This window comes from Ptychodera flava, chromosome 13, assembly GCF_041260155.1.
Source record: "Ptychodera flava strain L36383 chromosome 13, AS_Pfla_20210202, whole genome shotgun sequence".
Lineage (NCBI taxonomy): Eukaryota > Metazoa > Hemichordata > Enteropneusta > Ptychoderidae > Ptychodera > Ptychodera flava.
In genome coordinates, this window is record NC_091940.1 from 33,957,019 (window position 1) to 33,978,500 (window position 21,482).

Sequence of the window (21,482 nt, forward strand, 5' to 3'; positions counted from 1 at the left end):
CGAAGAAATAATGCCAAGTTGTCTACTGGCCGGACTGTTTTTCTCCGAAAAAGTTCTTATGGTAGGAATAGCACGCCGTATATGTGGTTGGTCGACCCTAAAACTGTATTACCGCTGTTACTTCGAAGTTCTTCGTCAAGTGTCCCACAAGCATTGTTTACTCCGTATGGACAATCGTAACCGTGTCTAGTCTGTTCGTAACCAACGTGGTTCCAGACTGGAGAACAGGTCTGACGAATCTATGCAGTATTTTGATAATCCCACAACAGATTCAGGCACGCGTGGAAGCCTGAGTTCATCAAAAGATGGTGAACTTTACTACGCATATCTGACACAGTGCGCAGTCCGTCACGTCTCAAGCGAGAAGAGCGTATAAATAAGAGAAAGGCGGAAAAAAAACTTGTAGACAATTTTTCTTTGGTTTTTATCATATAAGTGTTTATTGTCCCTGCATATGTCCCTGTGATTGGAGGCTATATGACACAAAATCTACATAAGTTGACACAGATTATATTTACTCTATAAAAGTGTCAGTTCGTTCTCTGTATTACCTCAAATATCTGTTAGTATTATTTTTCTGAAAGGTCTTATTAATTTATCATATACTTATTATGTCTTTCTATATTCTCAAAGCAACAACTTTACAAAACTTAATCAAATGGATTTTTAATTAAAGCAACAACTTTACAAAACTTAATCAAACGGATTTAATCAAACGGGTTTTTAATTAACAATTCAAACACCAATAAAACAACTAAATAAGAACACCCTAAAGATATTGTTAGTAAGCGCTTACAATTTTCAGTATTTTGTTTCTTATATTTTGATACATCCCACTATACTTGCAATTTTTCAGCGTAGTGCACTTAAAAATATTTTTAACAACAACACATTCCGAATATCTAGGTTTACTTTTTTACATCTTATTGTAATTATGTATACCGTACTTGTACAAAAAGTGTTTAAAATGTAGGTAGTTTACCTACAACATAAATTTAATATAATATAATATAAAATATAATCGATCTAAGAATTCCCCTGTTCATGTTTCCTGTAAATAGAACAAGTAAATCTTTCCGTATCCATCATGATCTGTCGTCTTGAACATTTATTTCGTCATGAAAATTTGCAAGAAAATGATAGCTATTTCATTGAAACTGAACAACTTAACCTGCGTGATTGAAAGGCGATATTGTTTTTATACTTCGAATGATCAGAAAATAAATTCCATCGTTGAATCTCTTCATACCTTATTCATTTATGTTACAAACGGCAGCTACATCGATATAGTTTTGTAGACTCGCAAAATGCTTATTATATTACCATGCCCTGTCCATTGCGTTTTAATTGGTCGAGCTGAACCACATGACTGCCCACAAATACACAGTAATGGTTTGTTTTCATGCCCGTGAATATGAATAATATCGTAAACATAGTAACTTTACGGCTAAAACGAAAATTGTGATTTGTACAAAGATCATAATCAACCACAAAATAAAATGGTCCAGCATTTGTGGGCCAAGTTTAGGCGTTTTTTTCAAAAAATTCTCCGGTTTTGCAAAATTTTTGCAGCGCGCGCACTACTCACTGACAGGTTCTGGGGCCCCGTTGGCGTTCGCACAGGATATTTTAGAAAATTTTGACGGTTTTTCGGGGTTCGTTGATAATATAATTGAAATAACAGACTCCGTGCTGACCATTAACGTTTATTTATGGGCGCGGGATCAAGGAAAGCCAAATTAACGGGTTCGGCAAGCCTCGCCCGTAAATGTTTGCTTTCCTCTCGCCCTTGCCCATAAATAAACGTTAATGGTCAGCGCGTCGTCCGTTATTTCTATAATATTCGGCAATATACACACATATACTGACTCTCTACATATGTCAAACACGTTAGGTATACACGTAAATACACTAATAAAATGCACAAGTACAGTGTACACTCGGTGAGGAAAAAACTGCATTACGTATACTCTTGTTCTGCATAGATATACTCTACGTATATCAATGTATTTATATGTTCCATTTACAAAGATATAGGTAACGTGTACAACTAATAGTGTGTTCCATAAACGTCAATATGCGTAATTATATCACACCAGTATATTGATGGTGCAAACACTACGATCTGATTGGTCGAGACGTGAAAAGAATCGTGGTATATTGGCGATATACCACGGCTGCAAAACGCGTGAGCTCTCGGCTTGAGCAAAAATCCGTTTATGACGTTCTACGCCAAAATTTCAGTATACTGTTGTGATAATAGCAATAAATCACACCCGGCGATTTTGACCAGTTCACTTCATATATGCACTCGCTATCGCTCGTGCATATATGTCGTGAACTGGTCAAAATCTCGTGGTATACCGTCGCTGGGTGTGCTTTATTGCTCGAATATACTGAACTGTATCAAGATTTTGCCCAGTGAAAGTTTTTGTCATTAGGGTTTACAAATGGATTCAGATCTTCCCTGAGTGTAAGTATTATCTAATTTATGTAATTTTCGTTCACAGTCCAGTGTGTTACACTCAACCTCGTTCGACTGCTTTACCATATCAGCTGTCACAATATGCTACCTACCTCTTCGGTATGGTCCAACATAAGATGTTGATGTTTTGCAAATACATGAAAGGCCATATATGCCCCTGTAAGTGAATATATGACAAGATTTCTCGGACCCTCGAAGTTAAGTACGAAAAAGATGTTGCACAACTAAAGCGTTAAGTATGTCAGACCTAAAAGGTCAAAGAAAGCACGATAATAATTAGTTTGGTTCTCATACTCTGAAATCCAAAATGACTAACAATATATTTCGATAAACGCGAGTTACTCAATAAATAATACCTTCTCATGGAGAGAAAGGTGATTTATTTCGTGTAAAAGAAGTCCTTGACCCTAGGTTCGACTTTTCATTGAAAAGCGGTAATGACGTGCTCCCTCTGATTTGCCTGTTTGATTCCATGTAGCTCACAGTTATTGTACTTGGGCCTCAGCCCAAGTACATTTGTTTTCATTCCGTGGGAAAAAACTCTGTAAGGTATAACCATTTCTGGCTGAGACCAGGGAGGGCAAAATGTCTTGGCTTCATCTTTCTTGGCATAATAAATGGCGTAATGATGTTAACTGAATGGAAGTGCTGCTCTCAGCCAGTCTTGAATAAGTGAGATGTGAATATTAATGCTTCTCTATCTGAGTTTTTACCACAAAATCTTCTGAATATAATCAAAATGTGCATCGAAATGCAACAATTAATGCACCCTCCGTTTCCTAGGCGATGGCACGACCCTTGCTACACCCACTGGACGAGCCAAAGTGGGAGGGGTAATTTCAGTTTGGTCGAACAAGAGGGCTCGAGACCAGAATTTAACATTTAAACTTGTAGCATGTTTAATCGCTGACAAGATGTGGACTAGTGTTAATTAAAGTAAAATTGTGAAAAGGAAAGGTTTTATATCCCGGACACAATGAAAAACATTACGACTGGAAACTGTACCCCCAGTTGAGAATAGTAATGCCCACAGCGATGGAGAACACTTATCCTTGAGCTGAGAAAACCAGACCATCATTTCGAAATAGAGCTGCAGATTCGAGAAGCTCGTTCAAAATAGCTAGGTACACCCCATAAAGGGGTGGTTTCGAGTTTTGAGGGCAAATTTCGCCTCCTTCATATAGAAATCGTACGTTTGTTTTTCCAGGAGAACACACCATTTGACACAAATTTGCATGTAAAGGGGTCTCCAGTAAGCACGTGGTCAAATCTGGCATAAGAAACAATATGAAATGTTGGGTAAAGCCAGTCCAAAATAAACTGATTTGAACTTTTGTGTTTTGTAATTTATACCACTGCAGTAACATCACCTTTTTTGACAACATCACACAATGTAATACGTTTTGAAACTGAATACTCCGACGTATTCTGTGTCTCCCTTGCTAAAAAATACGGTATGCCGATTACCATGTAAGGAGATGATGATGTCAAGACAGATTTGTAGTGCGTTTGGTCCTTGATGGTGCACGAAGTTTTGTCAAGGTAGCTTGTGTATTTATTTCCTAAATGGGAGAGATTAGGGTCGATCTAAACGAAGGCCGAAGAATGTTATGATACTCTAAGCGAGCTGAACTCTAACGCGAATGGTTGGATAATTTGGAGGATGTTTAGAATGATCTCGTCTCATTAAGATTATTTGGCGGCCAGTATTGAATTTCAACTGCGTCACAAGTTTGCGAAATGAGTATTCCGTCGAACGGTCAACGAACGATATTTTAGAAATCTGGAGACATGGCACATCGCATTTTTATTTTAGTATTTTATATTTTACAAAAGATTTACAAAGCAATGATTTTGTCGAAAATTCTGAAAAAAATATAGGAAGATTTGATCGCGAACACGTTTTCACTTGGGGTCAACTAGCCCTGCGTACGATGCTGTGTGTTCCGCTACAGCTAATCGCCCCGCTCACCACAGCCCTGCAAAGACCCGTACGTAGGGTCGGTGACTTCAAATCCATTTTGGGACTTGACGTAAAAAGCCAAATTACTGCCGAAATTCAGCGTTCTTGGGCCCAAGTCGTATCCCAGCCTACCTCAGCTACTCGATCGCTTCCAAAATGACAGTCTTTTATTCAGTTCTCGTAAATAACCGTCGATGTCGGCAACTCTGTCGCTAGCCCTGCGTACGATGCTGTGTGTTAGCTGTAGCACATAGCATCGTACGCAGGGCTAGGGGTCAACATGGGGTCGCAGCCATGTATGTTGCCTCAAAACTTATTTCTGTCTGCACTCAAAACTCAAAAATGTCGGATATGAACCTGAAAAATCGATGCAATTTTGTCAAACTTCGGCGAAATTTCAGCCTATACAAAATTTCATCTAGGTAAGGTAAATTTACTGAAATTTGATCGACAAATAATCCTGAGCTTGAACGTGACAGCTCGCCTTCTCCGGGAAGTCAAGTATCCAGCTGCCCATACACAGTTGCCCATATGGCCAGGTTTATGAGATTGTTTTCAAGCGACGGCGGCAGACCGTACGGGGCTCTGGATATGAACCTACCGCCGATGTAGCTGTAATAACTGTTGCGTTGTTTTTAGTGCCCACGGACGAAGTCCTGGGCGAGTTATAGGTTTGGTCATGTCAGTCCGTCCGTCCGTCCGTTCACGCAGATATCTCAGACATGCCCTGGTCAATTTCTTTCAAACTTTGCAGCACAAGAATAGTACCCAACCCCATACAGATGCACGTCGATTTGTTTCACAATGCGATCGAATTTGGCCGTGTTAGAGGACTTTTTAGTTTACACCTCCATAGACTCCCATGTATAAGGCAGTTCTCCATAGACTCCCATGTATAAGGCCAAGAAAAATAAAAATTTAGTTTCTCATCGTATTCATATTGCCTAAAGGATGCAGTGACACAGTTTTTAGTCCCCACGGATAAAGTCCAGGGGACTTATAGATTGGGTCATATCCGTCCGTGAGTCCATCAGTGAGTCCATCAGTTCACGCAATATCTCAGACATTTTGACAAAATATCATGTGACCTTGGTGACCTTTGACCTCAAATATACATTATTGTCCATAACTCAGTAACCACAAGTGCTAAACCTTTCATATTTGGTATGATGGGACACCTTATGACGCCACATATTGTACTCCATTAATTATGCGCATATCTAATTTTGAGCGAGCCAATAGAGCTAGAGGTCTGATTTTTGGTATATAGGGATAAGTTAACAATATAATTTGTTTGACAAAACGTCACGTGACCTCAATGACCTTTGACCTCAAATATACATATTTGTCCACAACTCAGTAACCACAAGTGCTACACCCTTCATATTTGGTATGATAGGACACCTTATGACACCATATATTGTACCTCATTAATTATGCTCATATCTTATTTTGAGCGAGCAAATAGAGCTAGAGGTCTGATTTTTGGTATATAGGAATAATTTAGCAATACAATTATTATGACAAAATGTGACGTGACCTGAATGACCTTTGACCTCAAATATATATATTTGTCCACACTCAGTAACCACAAGTGCTACATCCTTCATATTTGGTATGATGGGACACCTTGTGACACCACATATTGTACCTCATTAATTATGCGCATATCTAATTTTGAGCGAGCAAATAGAGCTAGAGGTCTGATTTTTGGTATATAGGAATAACTTAGCTATACTATTATTATGACAAAATGTGACGTGACCTGAATGACCTTTGACCTCAAATATATATATTTGTCCACAACTCAGTAACCACAAGTGCTACATCCTTCATATTTGGTATGATGGGACACCTTATGACACCACATATTGTACCTCATTAATTATGCGCATATCTAATTCTGAGCAAGCCAATAGAGCTGGATGTCCGATTTTTGGTATATATAGGATAACTACAGGGTAGAAATCTAAATATGCCCATCTAAATATTAGACATCTACCATCGAGAACAAAAGAAATTTGCAGTAATTTGAATATTTAAGGAGTTTAAGCAATTTCCACTATAAATAAAGAACCCCTGCCTCAAACTCCACAAAAGTTGCTAGACATATTTTGCCGTTGTCATGCCATTGCTTCGTTTAATAACCAGTTAATCAAATGCCTAACTGACAGGAGGAAATTCAAGACCATATTTGAATAGTAGTATATATTGTCCTCAAAATTACTCTATCATGGCCCAAGTACTCATTGCCTTCAGCAATACTGCCTTGTTGTCTTTGAAGTTACAGTCTAAACTTAGTAACAGCTTACATGCTCCAAAGGCCGGTCGAAGTTGCAAAGTAAATTGCGGATCTCCCGCTCCTCTAAGTGTGGTTGCCGGCTACGATTGCACATATCAGATGATTAGGCCGTGAGTGGCATCAAGGTTTTCCCTACGTACCCGTCAATGGCAAACTGTGTGAAACATTAAATTACAGAAGCATTTAAACTCCATTCCCTCGGTCACTATGCTCTATTCTAAATTTGGCACACGCCGCTTTTCATCATAGAATATCTCGCTAAACTTGCCACAGGAATATAGGATTCACTTGAAAACCCACTTATATCGGACAGAACCCTATATATTCCGAAGTCACAAACAGAAACCTAAGAGTTCAAGTTTGAACCAGAGCTAAGATATTTTCTTCTGTTTTCGTTAGAAGCTGAATATGTTGAAAACTAATAGGTTTTGATTAGTTTTGAATATGAGCGAGAGAGAAAGGGGACTGCGCATGCTTCACTCAGTGTTATGCGTCACATTTATGAATTTAGAAGGAAACTATCGTTGATGATGTCCTCAGAAAAGTGTAAGACAGCGCCCGCCACGTTTGAAAAGTGAAGTATTGTTTTACATATAGTATAGTTATTCAATCATCAACAACAGATAACAGATACAAGATACAAACAGGAAACTATCGTCAAATCCCGTGCAGATTGTTGTATAACCGAATGTACATGTAATATCATACAATCGCTGCAGTCTTAAATCGTACATGAATGGATATGAAATGACAAGAATATTCGTATTGTATCCCTCCTATGAAATCGATAGCTCTCTGTGCGGTATATGTAATCATCCGGGTGCAGGAAATATTTACAAGGCTTCATATGTAATGTTACTTCGGGAAACCTTGTCAAAAAGAAATCATTTGCTGTCTATCTTGTTGAGTTTCTTCATCCAGAATTGTACTATGAAGAAATCGATGATTTCCAAGAATGTTACCATGCTCGCTCCGAAGAATAACCCCAGAGATCCACCGATGTCACCTGAAAAAAAAACATTGCCGCATACGGTATGAATAGCTACGTGTACACTTCGTCGGCATAAGAACTCTAAAACGACAATCATACCTCAAGATTAACTCTATCTATCAATTAATTTGACTACACCGTGAACAATTAAAACACGTACGTAATCGCGCTCATATCGCTCTAACTACAATTATACTCGCCCGTAAACGCCATGGAAACCATGATTGATTAATAGTTCGTTTACTTTGTTTACTGTTTGTTCTGGCTTGTTGTGTATAATACTGAGTGTTGCGTAATTGCCTTTCGCATTCGAGTACGTAATCGTTTGTGTTGACGATAACGAAAAACCGACCCTTGTCGAAGCATAGACTTTAAAGTCTATGGTCGAAGGGTTATTTTCCCGAAATTTGTCCATTGTTTGCAAGCTGGTTTATCGTGATTCTTGTGGCACGCGACGTGTTTTGTTTCCTTGGTATGTATGTTCGCTTGGTATGGGTTTTAGTTAGCGCTTGGCGCGTTTGTTTTGGCGATGAACCTAGCTTTTTTATGCTTCTTTCCGCCGATTCGATGTGCTTGGTGAGTAGGTGTTTACCGCCTTTTTGTCACTGTGTGTGCGTACATTGACAGTCTGCATAGCCCTTGAATGTGGTCTCGATTTTGATCAAACTTACAATTTAGGAGTATATACCAAAACTGATAAATGATTTATGTGATTACTGTAGCTATAGATAGGCTACATTCTCCAGGACGGGCCAGCGACGGGCAGTAATTAGTAGGCGAATTTGGTTTTCACCGTGGGCAGAACTCAGTGCAATGATACTGAACATTAATAGTAAGCCTGTCACCTTGTATGTAATGCTGTAGGTGAAACAAGGACTTCAAACGCACGATTGTACAAACATGGAGGTCTCTTCCTACCTCCATGGTACAAACAACACCACAAGTGAAACGTACACATAGAAATACACGCGTTCCTACGTTGTGCCCACCCGGGCATGAGTAGCTACGTGTACACTTCGTCGGCATAAGAACTCTAAAACGACAATCATACCTCAAGATTAACTCTATCTATCAATTAATTTGACCACACCGTGAACAATTAAAACACGTACGTAATCGCGCTCATATCGCTCTAACTACAAGTATACTCGCCCGTAAACGCCATGGAAACCATGGCGACCTTTATGCGTTGTACTCAGTCATCGTTCATATTTATTTAAATGTTTGTTGTTCAGAAAATTAGATGGTACTTTAAACTCCAAATGCCCTATTTCAACAATATATCGTAATGTGCATGTCATAATGCACTTCGATGTTGGGGTTTCGTACTTCAAAACGGTCATTCAAATGAAGGTGTTTGAGGTGCAACGCAAATAGTTTCGGGTTTTTTTCATAATGCGAATTGAAATAATTCACGGTCACTAAGTAAATGATAACAGGCATACATACAGATAAGGTTGAATGAGTGATATCCTGGCTGCTGTGCAATCGTATTCACTTTCAAGTCTTCGAAGTAAACGGTTACCTTAGACAAGTTTTCTCTAAAATGAAAAAAAAAGTCGATTGTTTTAATTGAAATAAAATATTAACTTGCTTCATTTGAAAGGGAAACGTCAGCAGATATGCGATATACGGTATTAAAGTTTTCACTAAAAGCAAATTAATTTAAAATTTCTCAACTGAAAAAAATATTACATGTTTGCCACGCATTTGAAAGGAAAAATTAAGCTAACACAAATTCATAAATAGTTTCGCAGCAGCTGATGTAATTTTGAATTTTAGTATTCTGTTATATTTAAGTCCGTACTGTGTTTTAAACTTTTGTCTACAAGACAACAAAGGACTGCATATTCGGTTAAAAAGCAGTTTAATATTCTCAGGACAGTATCGCCTTTGTTCTGAAATTTAAGGGAAAAATAATAAAATACAAAATACGCACTGCATGTAGTTTTTGCATACTGCACCGGTTTCTCCTTCTCTCAATTTAGCCGTTCTGTTATTACGCATTTCTGTCGTTTTAGAATAGCTGTAAACAAACGTTTCTTCAATTAGAGGTATATAGTATCCTCGGAAGAGGCTGTCCACCAGATACTCAATGACGTCAGATGTAAGATTGCCTGCGATAAACATGCCCCACATGGTTGCATTCAAGTCGCTCAAAGGGTCCGCTGAGACGTTGGTGTACTTTGCAATAAATATGTCCTTTGTTTCGTTATACACTGCTGAGTCCATACCGTCTGCCGTCTTGCCGTTGAGCGATGCCAAGGCGTGTAAAAGAACTTCAAAAAGCACGTCATAGAATGCGTCTACACAAACCCAATTCAGAGCATTCACCATAATTGAGTGGAAAACGGCTGCAGGTATGAAAGCGGAGATATTTTGACCTTTAGCCTCGATAGCATAGTATCTCTTCATGATCAATTCTTTCATGTTCTCAGAGATAGCCGATAGCTCCTCTGACGATTGATCCCTGTAATGAATATAGTAATATATGTTTTAGCTAAAAACTGATTACAATGTATATAGCAGGCGTGACAATTGATGATGGCCAAAAGAAGAAAACTAACTTTGCTGACTTTCAACAATGACGTGAAATGAAAGAGCGCGTTTGAATGGATGAAAAGTTCCTGTACCACTTACAGCAAGTAGTATGCCAAAGCTTCATCGCAGGGCCAACTTACAGAGTAAGCTAAGAGGTCGGAGTAAATCGTAGACGGGTAGCTGCTGTAAGACATTTTAGTCCCATAGTTGGTCTGCACGCACGGCTCTTCACAGTGTTTGCATAGGTCAGCCTTCAAAGCAAACTCATCTGAAAGCAAATAGTTTATAACTTAGGAAGTGTAAATGTAGCCAGTGGCACAACACATTGAAACCTTTTTAAACAGTTTAGTTCATCGTATACACGATTGGAACTAATTTGGGATAATAGGATCTTCATATTTTTTCAAATTTCTCAAATTTGTTAGGTGCCTTATAGCTGAATGTGGCAATATTACAAATTACTCATACAAACAATTTTTAACTTAAAGAGGAAAGCAGATGAGCTCACATTCGCAGATTAAATTGACATTAATTCACCATCCGATTATCCAAAATTAGTTCCAATCGTGGTAGTAGTGCAGTCCAATAATATTCAATACATGTAATAGACACGCAATAATATGTGAAAGTTTACATGTACTTGATGTCTCATATTGTAGACAACAACAATTTGAATCTTTTTTCAGTCAAAGCCTAAAGGTATGATTGAAAGTTTTTTACCACTTTCAAACTAAATTAATATTCACCCTTTTTATCATAATGGTTTGGCCAAAACCTCCTGCTGTTGTGATTGTGAACTTGTCAGGGAATTGGGGTGCACAGGTGATGTTCTCAATCATGATATTTCAATTTAATCTCGTAAACTTAACTTTATTATCATAATAGTCTCTGGAGAGTTACACAAAGATTCAAAATAAAACTGAAAGACTAAGTTTTAACCCCCGTTGAACCCCCGCCCTGACCAAAACGGGATCTAGCGGACATGACTTGCAATAACTATACGTGAAATATACTAATGGTATGGCCTGCGAATTAGCCCGGGCTGTTCACAACATACGCAAGGTGTCATTAAAATCGTTGTTTCGGGACAATCGTAGTTTCTTTGAATAAATCGTTTTTAGCTTCACATGTTTCAATGGTTTCCTATAACATACTCTAAGGTATTATCCAAAGATCAGATATCTGTAAGTAAAGATATACATATGCTTACTCATTTTGTTAAAGTAGCAATTCTGTAGCATGTACGGAGAACAGTACGTTGCATTTCCTGTATCGAAGAGACAGATATCATCCACTTATTATCTCCATATATATCGGTCGTATACATAGTTGATGACTTTCAAACCTGACTAAGCATCGAAGTGATACAGTTTGTTAACGTCCATCTACGTTTCCTTTTACAAACTGAATTTACAACCATTTTCAGTATTAGACAGAGAAGCTACTGCAGTGAACTGCAATAAAACTGCTTACACTAATTAGTTTCAGCTGTAGCAAGCTGGCAGATTGGCATGTAGTGTGTTCTGGGCAGTTTCTGTTACACCCTTGGCCATTTTAGTATTGATCAAGGCTACTTGATACAGACAATAATTCTGCTTGTCAAAAGGCAACTAGCTCTGTCTCTGGTTGTAAATGAGAGTTTACGATTGGTACCGTGTGTTAAAGATTAAGATACAATGTAACATTACCATACACAGGTCCATGTACAAATCTTGCTTATTTCAACTTCCCCAGACAAACTGTCTGCATAGGACATACAATGTTGTCGACTTTGCCAGCTGGCGACAGCTGAAACTAATTAGTGTGAGCAGTTTTATTGCAGTTCACTGCAGTGGCTTCGCTGTCTAATACTGAAAATGGTTGTAAATTCATGCGGATCAATTTTCAATTGTGCTTGTATGATACATGTGTTGATGAAGAAGGTGGAAATCTTTGATTGCTCATTTCAGTGGTTAGACAAAAAACGGCAAAGACAGCTGCAAAAATACACTATTGAAGATTTCTTCATAACTTGAACATATCACATTAAGATCATCCCCAAGAATATGTTAAACAAAGCTATATGATGAATAGTTTTTTGAGAATCAATTTATTTTTACAAAAATGGCAAAAATTGTCCCCAAAATACAAAATTGCAGATTTCATCATATATATCACATTTAGTATATCTGTAGGAACCTTTATCACATGCAAAAGCCAAGTTTGTCGTCTCCGAACAAAAAATACGGGATTTATTCGCTGGTAGTTCTACGTCACTACAACCCGCGTCTATGTCCTCAATTTTGGTGCGTCGGACCATTTTTGCGTCGATCTTCGGTGTGCTCGTCAATGTAATCAAACAACATGGCGGCCGGTATTTCTCCCACGAACAAAATGTGTCTGACGTGAAAATATCGTAAACATTAGTTATGATTACTAGAGTCTGACAAAATACATCAATTGGGCAAATTTTTGATTCCTCGTGCTTTAGTTTTGTCGCCAATATGCATGGGGCTTCGTATTCGTATAGACCATGCCGATACCTGAACTATCGACGCACAGTGTACTTTCAGCATTCATGCGGTAGACCTACGGTTTCAACTGCAACAATGGGGTCAAGTGTGGTGTCCAGGCCTCCAAAAGTCATATAATGAAATCGATATTTTCACAGACTACGACAATAATAACAATGTAAACACAAGAGTGTACCGCCTGTATATTCCGAAGGAATTACGGGAATAATTTGCGGAAACAACGAACTTGAACCTGGTCGCGTTACCGTGGGTTCGGTAAGCATTGCAACCAGGGTCAGGCGCGATGTTCACAGTATTCGCGCCGTCGAGATTCAATCGATTTTTGTTCCCGAAAAAAGCATATGTTCTTCTGAGGTAAATTTCTAAGCCTATGCTATCTTTGAAATAGTGTATACATATCTTTGCGGAAAGTACGTATAGACTGAGAGATCGTCTGGCATGTGCTCCATACACGGAACGAACGTGAACACCGTGTTCCTCGGTCACGCGACGGACGACTGGAAATGATCGACAACTTGCGCACGGTGTATTTATATTATTCCTAAAGTAGTTCAAAGGTTTAAACGCGGAATCGCAACCGAAAGTTTCTTTTACTTTGCAAAAAATAACGAATTCTTGGCTTGTGCATGTGATAAGTATATTATTCCCTAATATTTTTCTTCGTTCAGCTCGGAAAATACGAGTGACGTAATGACCGCGTCACCACTCGTCTTCGACTCGTGGTGACACGGTCATTTCGTCACTCATATTTTCCTCCGCTGAACGTAGAAAATATAAGGGAATAATATCTAAGTATACTGAATATCTAAGCTAAAAGACCAGTACATTTTTAGAAACAAATTTTTTGACCAAAAGTGGCAAAATTGCCCAAAAAATACAAAATTGCAGATTTATTATAATTTCGATATATCACATTCAATTAATCTGTAGGAAGCCGCATACCAAATATCAAAGCTATCAGACAAGTACTTTTTGAGATACACATTTTATTTGACCAAAATGGCAAAAATTGCCCCTAAACTACAAAATCGTAAATTTCATCGTAATTTCAATATATAATAATTTGCTGATCCAATAAACCTATACACTAAATATCAAAGCTGTCAGACAAGCGGTTTGGTGAAAAAAAAATTTTGATCAAAAATGACAAATAGTGCCTTAAAAATTCAAATTTGCATATTTTTGAACAATTGGACAAATCTGAAGTAGGTCATCCCCAATGGAGCTATGTATCAAAGCCATCTAACCTGTAGTTGTGAAGAATAAGATTTTTAAAGATTTTTGACCAAAAATGGCATATTTGTATTTTTATTCAAATATTCAAATTTCACCACGATTTGAACAAATCTAACTGAAGTCACCATAAGTAAGCTGCATATCAACTTAAAAGGAACAGGAAATGACAACAACAATACAAGACATATCCATTATTAGATTTACGCGTACCAAACTTACATAATTCACGTGGAGCGAATAGTTGCGTTGAATGACAAAATGTTAATCATTTTCTTTTACAAGTATGTGAAGAAAATTCTATGTAGGGAACTGTTTACCTGGCATGTAGAAATATCTGCATCCACAATGTTCAACAGCATAGTCAGTCTCACACTCCATCCAACACTTCGACAAAGAGTATGCACCGTCGAAGTACTTCAGGTTGTTTTCGATATCTTCAACGCAGTTGCCGTAAGGCGAACCAAGATTTGAATTCTGTGAAAAGAAAGAAACTTACAAATGCGTACCATTTCTAATATTAGTGCAACATACATGGCTATTATTTTCATGTGTGGTATATGAACTTAGTAATTTTCTGTTTCACTTAGAAACTAAATGACGCTGATGTCGATGATGATGTCTACAACGACGATCGTCAACATCGTCATCATTGACAAAATTTACGCCGGACCTGCAATAATTATGTGAGAAGTTTTAGGCGTAAAAAATAAACTTGACGGCAGTTTTTAACATATCCATCAAAAAAATATCATTTCGGCGTTTCGAAAATTGTGCTATAGATTTTAATCATTGCGTTTCAGCCGTGTCTAGCGATCAACTCTTGTCGCGACAGGTCAACGATTAGAATAATTTTCGACCATTATAGTTGTCTTCAAATAATTACGCTTATTAATAATTTGCAGAAAGCGCGCTGAATTTATTCATAGTAATTACCGAAACCTGTACAAACATGTTTTATATACACAAACAAAATTAGCGAGTGTTTCTACTTTAAACTGTAACTCGGTCAGGGTAGTTTACTTTAGCTTATATTGTAAATAATTAGTTTTCGATCGAATGTTTAATACAATATTCTATAGACATTTAGCTTTCAGCCAGTTGTGTCGTTAATGAATTATTGCCTATCCCAAGTTAGTAGTGGCAGTTGCAAGCGTGTTTCTATCACAAAAAGGAACAATCATCCCGTAGAAATAGTTGCTTTTTGTTCAGGAAACATAATGAACACAGTATGAAGGCGCCTGCCAGTCATTATATATTATTGTTCAGTTTGCCACTATGAAACCGCTGTTAATCATCTTTTATGAAGAAAGGTTTACTTGTAAAAATTCGCTTACGTGTCGTTTTGATAATTTACTCTGTCAGTAATGTCAGTAATCAGAGAAATAATGTAGATACATATGTGATATCTAAAGAAACATAATTCTAACAAGGCCAGAGCCTCTCTGTTCAGTGTTTTTCCACGCTGCAGTATGTAAGCACTCGCAAACAAGACTTACTGCAGGCTCTAAAATTCTAAAACGATAAAATTTCATGCCCGTATATTCATTGTCATTAATGAACAAAGGAATGTTTAAAAATTGATGAGCATTGTTTCGGTTATCAAATTTTATGCTAATGATTCTTTATCAATTGGGAATATTCATGTACCTCGCACCTTGCATTGTATACCCTTCAAAGCAGACGGTAGAAGTCATTTGATATTTGTCTGTTTTTGACCCGCTATATATGGCAAATTTGGATAAATTATTGAAGTTGTGACCACATCAAGGATCATTTGTCACTGTCATACACAGCTAACATTTATAAGCTCACTTGCAATAAGACTGGATATTTTGAATAATAAATTCGGGCCAATGTGAAAGTAATGTGCTTTCATTATGCCAAGTTGTAAGATCGATCAAGGCGTTAGCCATGAAATGGTTCAGTGTAAAATCGATCAATGAATAAAAAGATGCTCCTTGAAGGAATCAAAGTCGTGCGTATAGGTCATGCTAAACATGAATATTCTTACCATCTACTTAAATAATATTAAGAAAGGGAACTTTTCCTAGATTCTGGAAAAAGTCAACTACAAATCGTTTTGAACAATTTCGACTTAAGATACACCAAATCTAACGAGCACGTATATCTGACTTGTTGATGGATTTACAAGCTTTCATTCGTCGGAGGCATGGTCAACAGAGGCTAAGTAAAGTAAAGAAAAGAATTAAAAACCATATAAATTTTCAAATTTAGATAACTTTACTATGAAAGAGTAATTGTATCAATTACCATCGTAGATTTTAGCCCAATGGTGGATGCAGTCCCAGGTGAAAGCGATAGGCCGTAATTAGCGACGTTAGGTATTTCGTCCTGCCCGTGAACAATCAGACGGAATCCTACATTTGAGCGGGGAGCTACATATTGTCTCTCATTGACAAATAAAAGAAGTTGTAAACCGTATCGCTGGCCTGAAAGAAAATAACATAGTATTCCTCTTACTAGTGTCTCCTGTCTTTCACATAACACCAGATAATTTAGACGACTCGTCTTTAGTGCATGAGAAGACTGTTCTTATCAACGAAAATACAAGATTTATTGTCATCAAAATGGTACGTATGGCAATGTTGCTTAGACTCTTTTGAACTAGTCCATAGAGAAGCTAGAGATAAGCACATTTGGAAAAAAACCATTGGTGATTAGAAAAAAGGTGGTCATTTTCATGGATTTGTCTCAATGTAGTCACTTTATACTCACCTGCGTTTCGAACTTTATTGACATAGTCCTCTTTGTTGGAGTTGAAAGTGTAACACACTCCATAGTTTGTAATTACTTTCGTAAAATTCTCGGGTCCGCATGGTACGCCTCCGAATGAACAGCTAGCATATCCAAAGGGCAAAATAAAATTTCTTTATTGATAACTTTTCGACAAAAGACTTGATCTTTTTGAAGTTTTGTAAAGGAAATTTTAAATCGACATTAAATGAACTGCGTTCTTGTGCCACATTTGGAATTCCAGTAAAACATGTGTATATGATTACAGCACATTTATGTACAGCGATTACTTTCGTTTAATAAATATAGTTAATTCAACAAAAAATAAAAAAACACAATCACCTTCTCAACATATCTGCCACGGAGTGAGCACTTTCATCAATGAATGAAAACTGATTTTGTTCTTTTCCGTAATCCGAATCTTCTGGAATTAGCAAGGATTCAAAATCGGCAATCTTTTCCCCGTCCACTGAAAATAGCGTGTATATGTAGGGGAAGATAGTGTAGAATATGGAAGTCCCTCCTACTAGTCTTACCAAATTGTCGTATCTATTTGAAATAAATTTGATGAAAGCATCGTCTGTGAAATCAATGTCTAATGCAGGTAGCGGTGAATTACTTTGATTATTTAAAAAAGATATGTCACCACACGTCTTTGACTGACGATTGCCAGTGCTTTTGCTGACACATTTCTACATACAAAATGAGGTCTGACGAAGTTATTTTAGATTTTAGGATTTTTTTAAATATCAGAGGGCAATGAAAGGAGAATTTTTATTACTTCGACTTACACTCTCTTGTCCGTTAGTTATGTATTTTCGTATTTTAATGCTGTTTCTCACGTATGCTAGTGGTTAAAAACAGAATGGTATATTTCTTTTTGAATGCGGTTAATTAGTGCAGACTGGTTTTCGTATCGTTGTGAATTATGCTACGCTTTCAGTAATCCCTTGTCATAATACTAAGGTTACCGGAATGAACGTTGGAGTAAGAATACTAAAATAGAACGATTGTTGCTTCAAAATCAAGAGGCACTTTGCAATAGAGTTTTCTTGGTGAAATGTTCTGAATCTAAGGTAGTTATGTGAGCACTGATGTCAATAATATCGAAATGATTAAATTTGTTTTCATCAAAATTAGTACTGTTTGTCCATGGAGCCATTTCCTTAACGCCGGACATTGAACACATCCTAATTTTCAAGATGGTCAATGCTACTCCTTGCCGATTGAAGGTTTTATAGCCCAACCATAGATGGCAAATCACTTCTTCAATGAGTTTCCCTGATTTGAAAACTACTAGTCGAAATCCAGGTCAACAGAATAGAGCACGCTAGATTGTTCTTTTTAATTCAAGGAAATTTTATCAATCGCGTATAAAATATTGATTTTAGTTTTACGTGTATTCTTAATACAGCATAGAGTAATACTACAAAGTAGAGCAAAAAGTAAAATTTTACCATCTACAAGGTAAAGTATAGTGTCTTTTTCTTACTGAAAAGCTAAGCCATTGAAGCAGAATTTTATCTCACGGCGACTTCTTTCTCTATGGCCAAACTTTGAGTGCGTACTCACTTGAACATGTTGTTGTTGCATATTGTCACAGCAGGAAATACGGGTCTGGTGTCAGGCTCTTCAAACTTGATGTTAACGTTAATTGGCCTTTCTGCAAACGACACGATTAGTCTGATAACTTGATAGAGGAGTCCAGACAATGCGAGAAGAATTATTAGTAACCAGAGAAACCTGAAAATAGAAAAACCTATCTTATATTTATAATCATGATTGATACTTCAAAATATAAATAACTAGTTATTTAAGCGCAACTACAGAACGATAGCGTGTAATACCACTGGTTTTACCCTTTGACCTATCTTAGGGGATTCAGAAACAGAGTGGTTTTTATTACTTTTATTCGATGCATTTTTAAAACATGGAATCTGATATTGAAAATTCAATATTCAAATAACTTCCCAGTGTCAGTGAACATTTCGTCTGAAGGACAATAACGTCAATTACATGTAATTCAACTTCAGTCTTCAGTAAAGCATCAGTCTTGGCATTTGACCATTTAAGCATTGCTAAAAGTGTAGTAATTCTGTAAAATTTCTCAAAAAAATCGTTTACATGCTCACGACTGGTTGATTTAAGGGTTGAAATAAATTGTTTCTTGTGCCAGATCATTCGGCTCAATCTATACGCTTGATTTCCATACCGTTCAGTAAAGCAAAGCAACAAGTAATTGTCGGGCAAGTTCTAAAAACAGGAGAAGCAGATACATAACTAATACTGCAAAGGTCAAGGTATATCACTTGCACATTTACAGTATTCAACATAAAGAATCAGGTAAGCGAGAATTCTACACAATTCTACAACATATACATGAAATTAGACTTAAAGATCATAAAGTCAGTCACTTCTCAAATCGATATTGACTGACAAAATACAAAGCAACCTCAATCAAGTCAATTCTGTCTAATATAAAAAGGTTACATTCAGGATATTTGTCGTGACTATGGTTACAAAATTGACAGGTGTCAAACCATCAATACATTTATTGTAACAAATTTTATGCAGGCACAAAATAACGATATGCAATAACGAGTTTAGCTTTTGGTTCATATGCAATTAATCTGTCAGCAAAAATTGTGAATGCAGCGTTGCTAACAAACTGGAAAAGTGATTGTGTAAATTTCCATTTGCATTAGTTTGATAGAGATTCTCCTAAAGAAAGGATAATCAAAGAGCATTTTATTAAAAATCAACGGTAATCCTGACTTCCACCAATGGTTATATTTCATACAGCCTTTGCTTTGTCCGTTTTTAGATTTGTCGGTTCTCAAATTCGCAAATTCAGGCAACCGTCGTCAAACGCCTAAATTGAGAAAGGAGCTTTTAAAAGTGAATATCAAAATACCTCAAAATAATCAAACAGCGACAATAATAGTTGTGCAGCGAGTTTTGAAATTAGTTAACCGTACCTTCTTCCCTGTGAAGCGTTGACGTCACCGATGTATTTCACACCAGAAACGCCCGCTTCTTGTGCGAACGTTTTCAAAACTCCTGGCCATGTCGTGTTGTTATTTCTGGATTGTTGTTCATCTTGCTTTGTATTTCTATTGGTAGGCACATCCTGTGGCCGTCTTTCGCTGTGTTCGTAGCCAAAGTTGTCCATCTGTAGAATTGACGAACCGTTTACATTGAATCTACTCGTGTCAACCATTAAACGCCATGCATTGTCGGATAGTTTTGTGAAGGTTTTTACCCAATCACTGCAGTCACTTTCACGCAGGCTCAAACGCCGTCACGACAATGCTACTTACAACCATTTTCAGTAATAGAGCGCGAAGCCACTGCAGTGAACTGCAATAAAACTGCTCACACTAATTAGTTTCAGCTGTAGCCAGCTGGCAAAGTCGACAACATTGTATGTCCCATGCAGACAGTTTGTCTGGGGATGTTGAAATAAAAAAGATTTGTACATGGAACAGTGCATGGTAATGTTACATTGTATCTTAATCTTGAACACAGGGTGCCAATCGTAAACTCTCATTTACAACCCGAGCCCCAGACAGAGCTAGTTTTGCCTTTGTACAAGCAGACTTTTTGTCTGTATCAAGTAGCCTTATTCAACACCAAAGTGGCCACGGCTACAGCTGACACTAAATAGTGTAAGCAGTTTTATTGCAGTTCACTGCAGTGGCTTCGCGCTCTATTACTGAAAATGGTTGTAATTTTAATGCCTTGAGAACAAGCGGCAAAAGGTCCACTGAACATTTAAAACTGTGAATAGATCACAAAAATCAAAACAATGGGCTATTGAACTGCAGATCATGACCGAAATATCAAGCGTAAAATCGGCCGACGGCAAAGGATGGTCATGAAATTATAATAACAATACTTTATTACCATGATATGAAAAATAATACATTTCAAGTGCCATGAAGGGCAGATATAAAGTTTACAATTCAATGGTAATATGGAGCCAGAAATATAGCTTTACGCTAGTCAGGCGCGGCCCATTTACGAAATTCAAATTGCATACTTAGATAAACAAGTGCGCTGTTATACAAAATTGTTTGTATGTACATGAGAGATAGTTTGATACCAGAGTGAGGTATTCCTGTAAAACTATTTTCATGGTCTGAGGTATTACACCTTCGGGAAATTGCTTTAATGATTGATCACTGAATTACATAACGACTATTATCATGACTTAATTAGTTCATAGCAAGGAATTCCTGTCACAGAATCTGACAAGTGTCTCAGTGCTTTTGTGAAGCTACACCTGGAAGTGTTTGCTTTGATTACATTAGGTAATGAGTTCCAGAATTGAACACCCGTATACGATATTGACGACTGACCTTTACATGTGTATTATTAGTCTCGTTGGATTAGATAATCGGATTTGTTGATCACTAAAGACTTCATGCAGTTAGTGTTAGTGGAAGTCGAGAGTTGACCGTATCGCATCATCATTAAAACCATATTTCATTTGTTCTTCTCGATGTCATTACGCTGTCAATTTAGAGAGATCAACGTTAACTAAGGAAAAGTATCTTCGCAAAAGAGTTTGCTATTACATATTATCTCTTTGACCGGAAATCTTCTTTGGAAATTCGAGTAGGAATTTTTCTTTCGAGTGAATATCCTTGATCGTCGTTCGTAGTTAGCAGTTAGGACACATAAACACATAACAC

At 37.3% G+C, this 21,482-nt stretch overlaps 2 protein-coding genes and 1 long non-coding RNA gene across 3 annotated transcripts in view; 1 reads left to right on the top strand and 2 right to left on the bottom strand.

The window, feature by feature from the left end:
• Positions 1-2,396: 2,396 nt before the first annotated feature.
• The window catches only part of LOC139148235 (acid-sensing ion channel 1A-like), a 54,177-nt gene continuing 35,091 nt past the window's right edge, over positions 2,397-21,482 (top strand). The window contains exon 1 of the mRNA XM_070719548.1: positions 2,397-2,473. The gene's annotated coding sequence lies outside the window, so the exon portion shown is untranslated. The remainder of the gene's footprint in view (positions 2,474-21,482) is intronic.
• Positions 7,635-10,508, bottom strand: LOC139148583 (uncharacterized). The gene is made up of 4 exons (XM_070720068.1): positions 10,382-10,508; positions 9,681-10,211; positions 9,158-9,282; positions 7,635-7,756 (listed from the first exon to the last, which is right to left on the bottom strand). The coding sequence occupies exons 1-4, from the start codon at positions 10,474-10,476 to the stop codon at positions 7,635-7,637; spliced, it is 873 nt and encodes a 290-aa protein (XP_070576169.1). The 5' UTR covers positions 10,477-10,508.
• Positions 16,309-17,326, bottom strand: LOC139148763 (uncharacterized). Its single transcript, XR_011556001.1, has 3 exons — positions 17,128-17,326; positions 16,768-16,889; positions 16,309-16,481 (listed from the first exon to the last, which is right to left on the bottom strand). It is a non-coding gene; the product is annotated as an uncharacterized lncRNA (long non-coding RNA).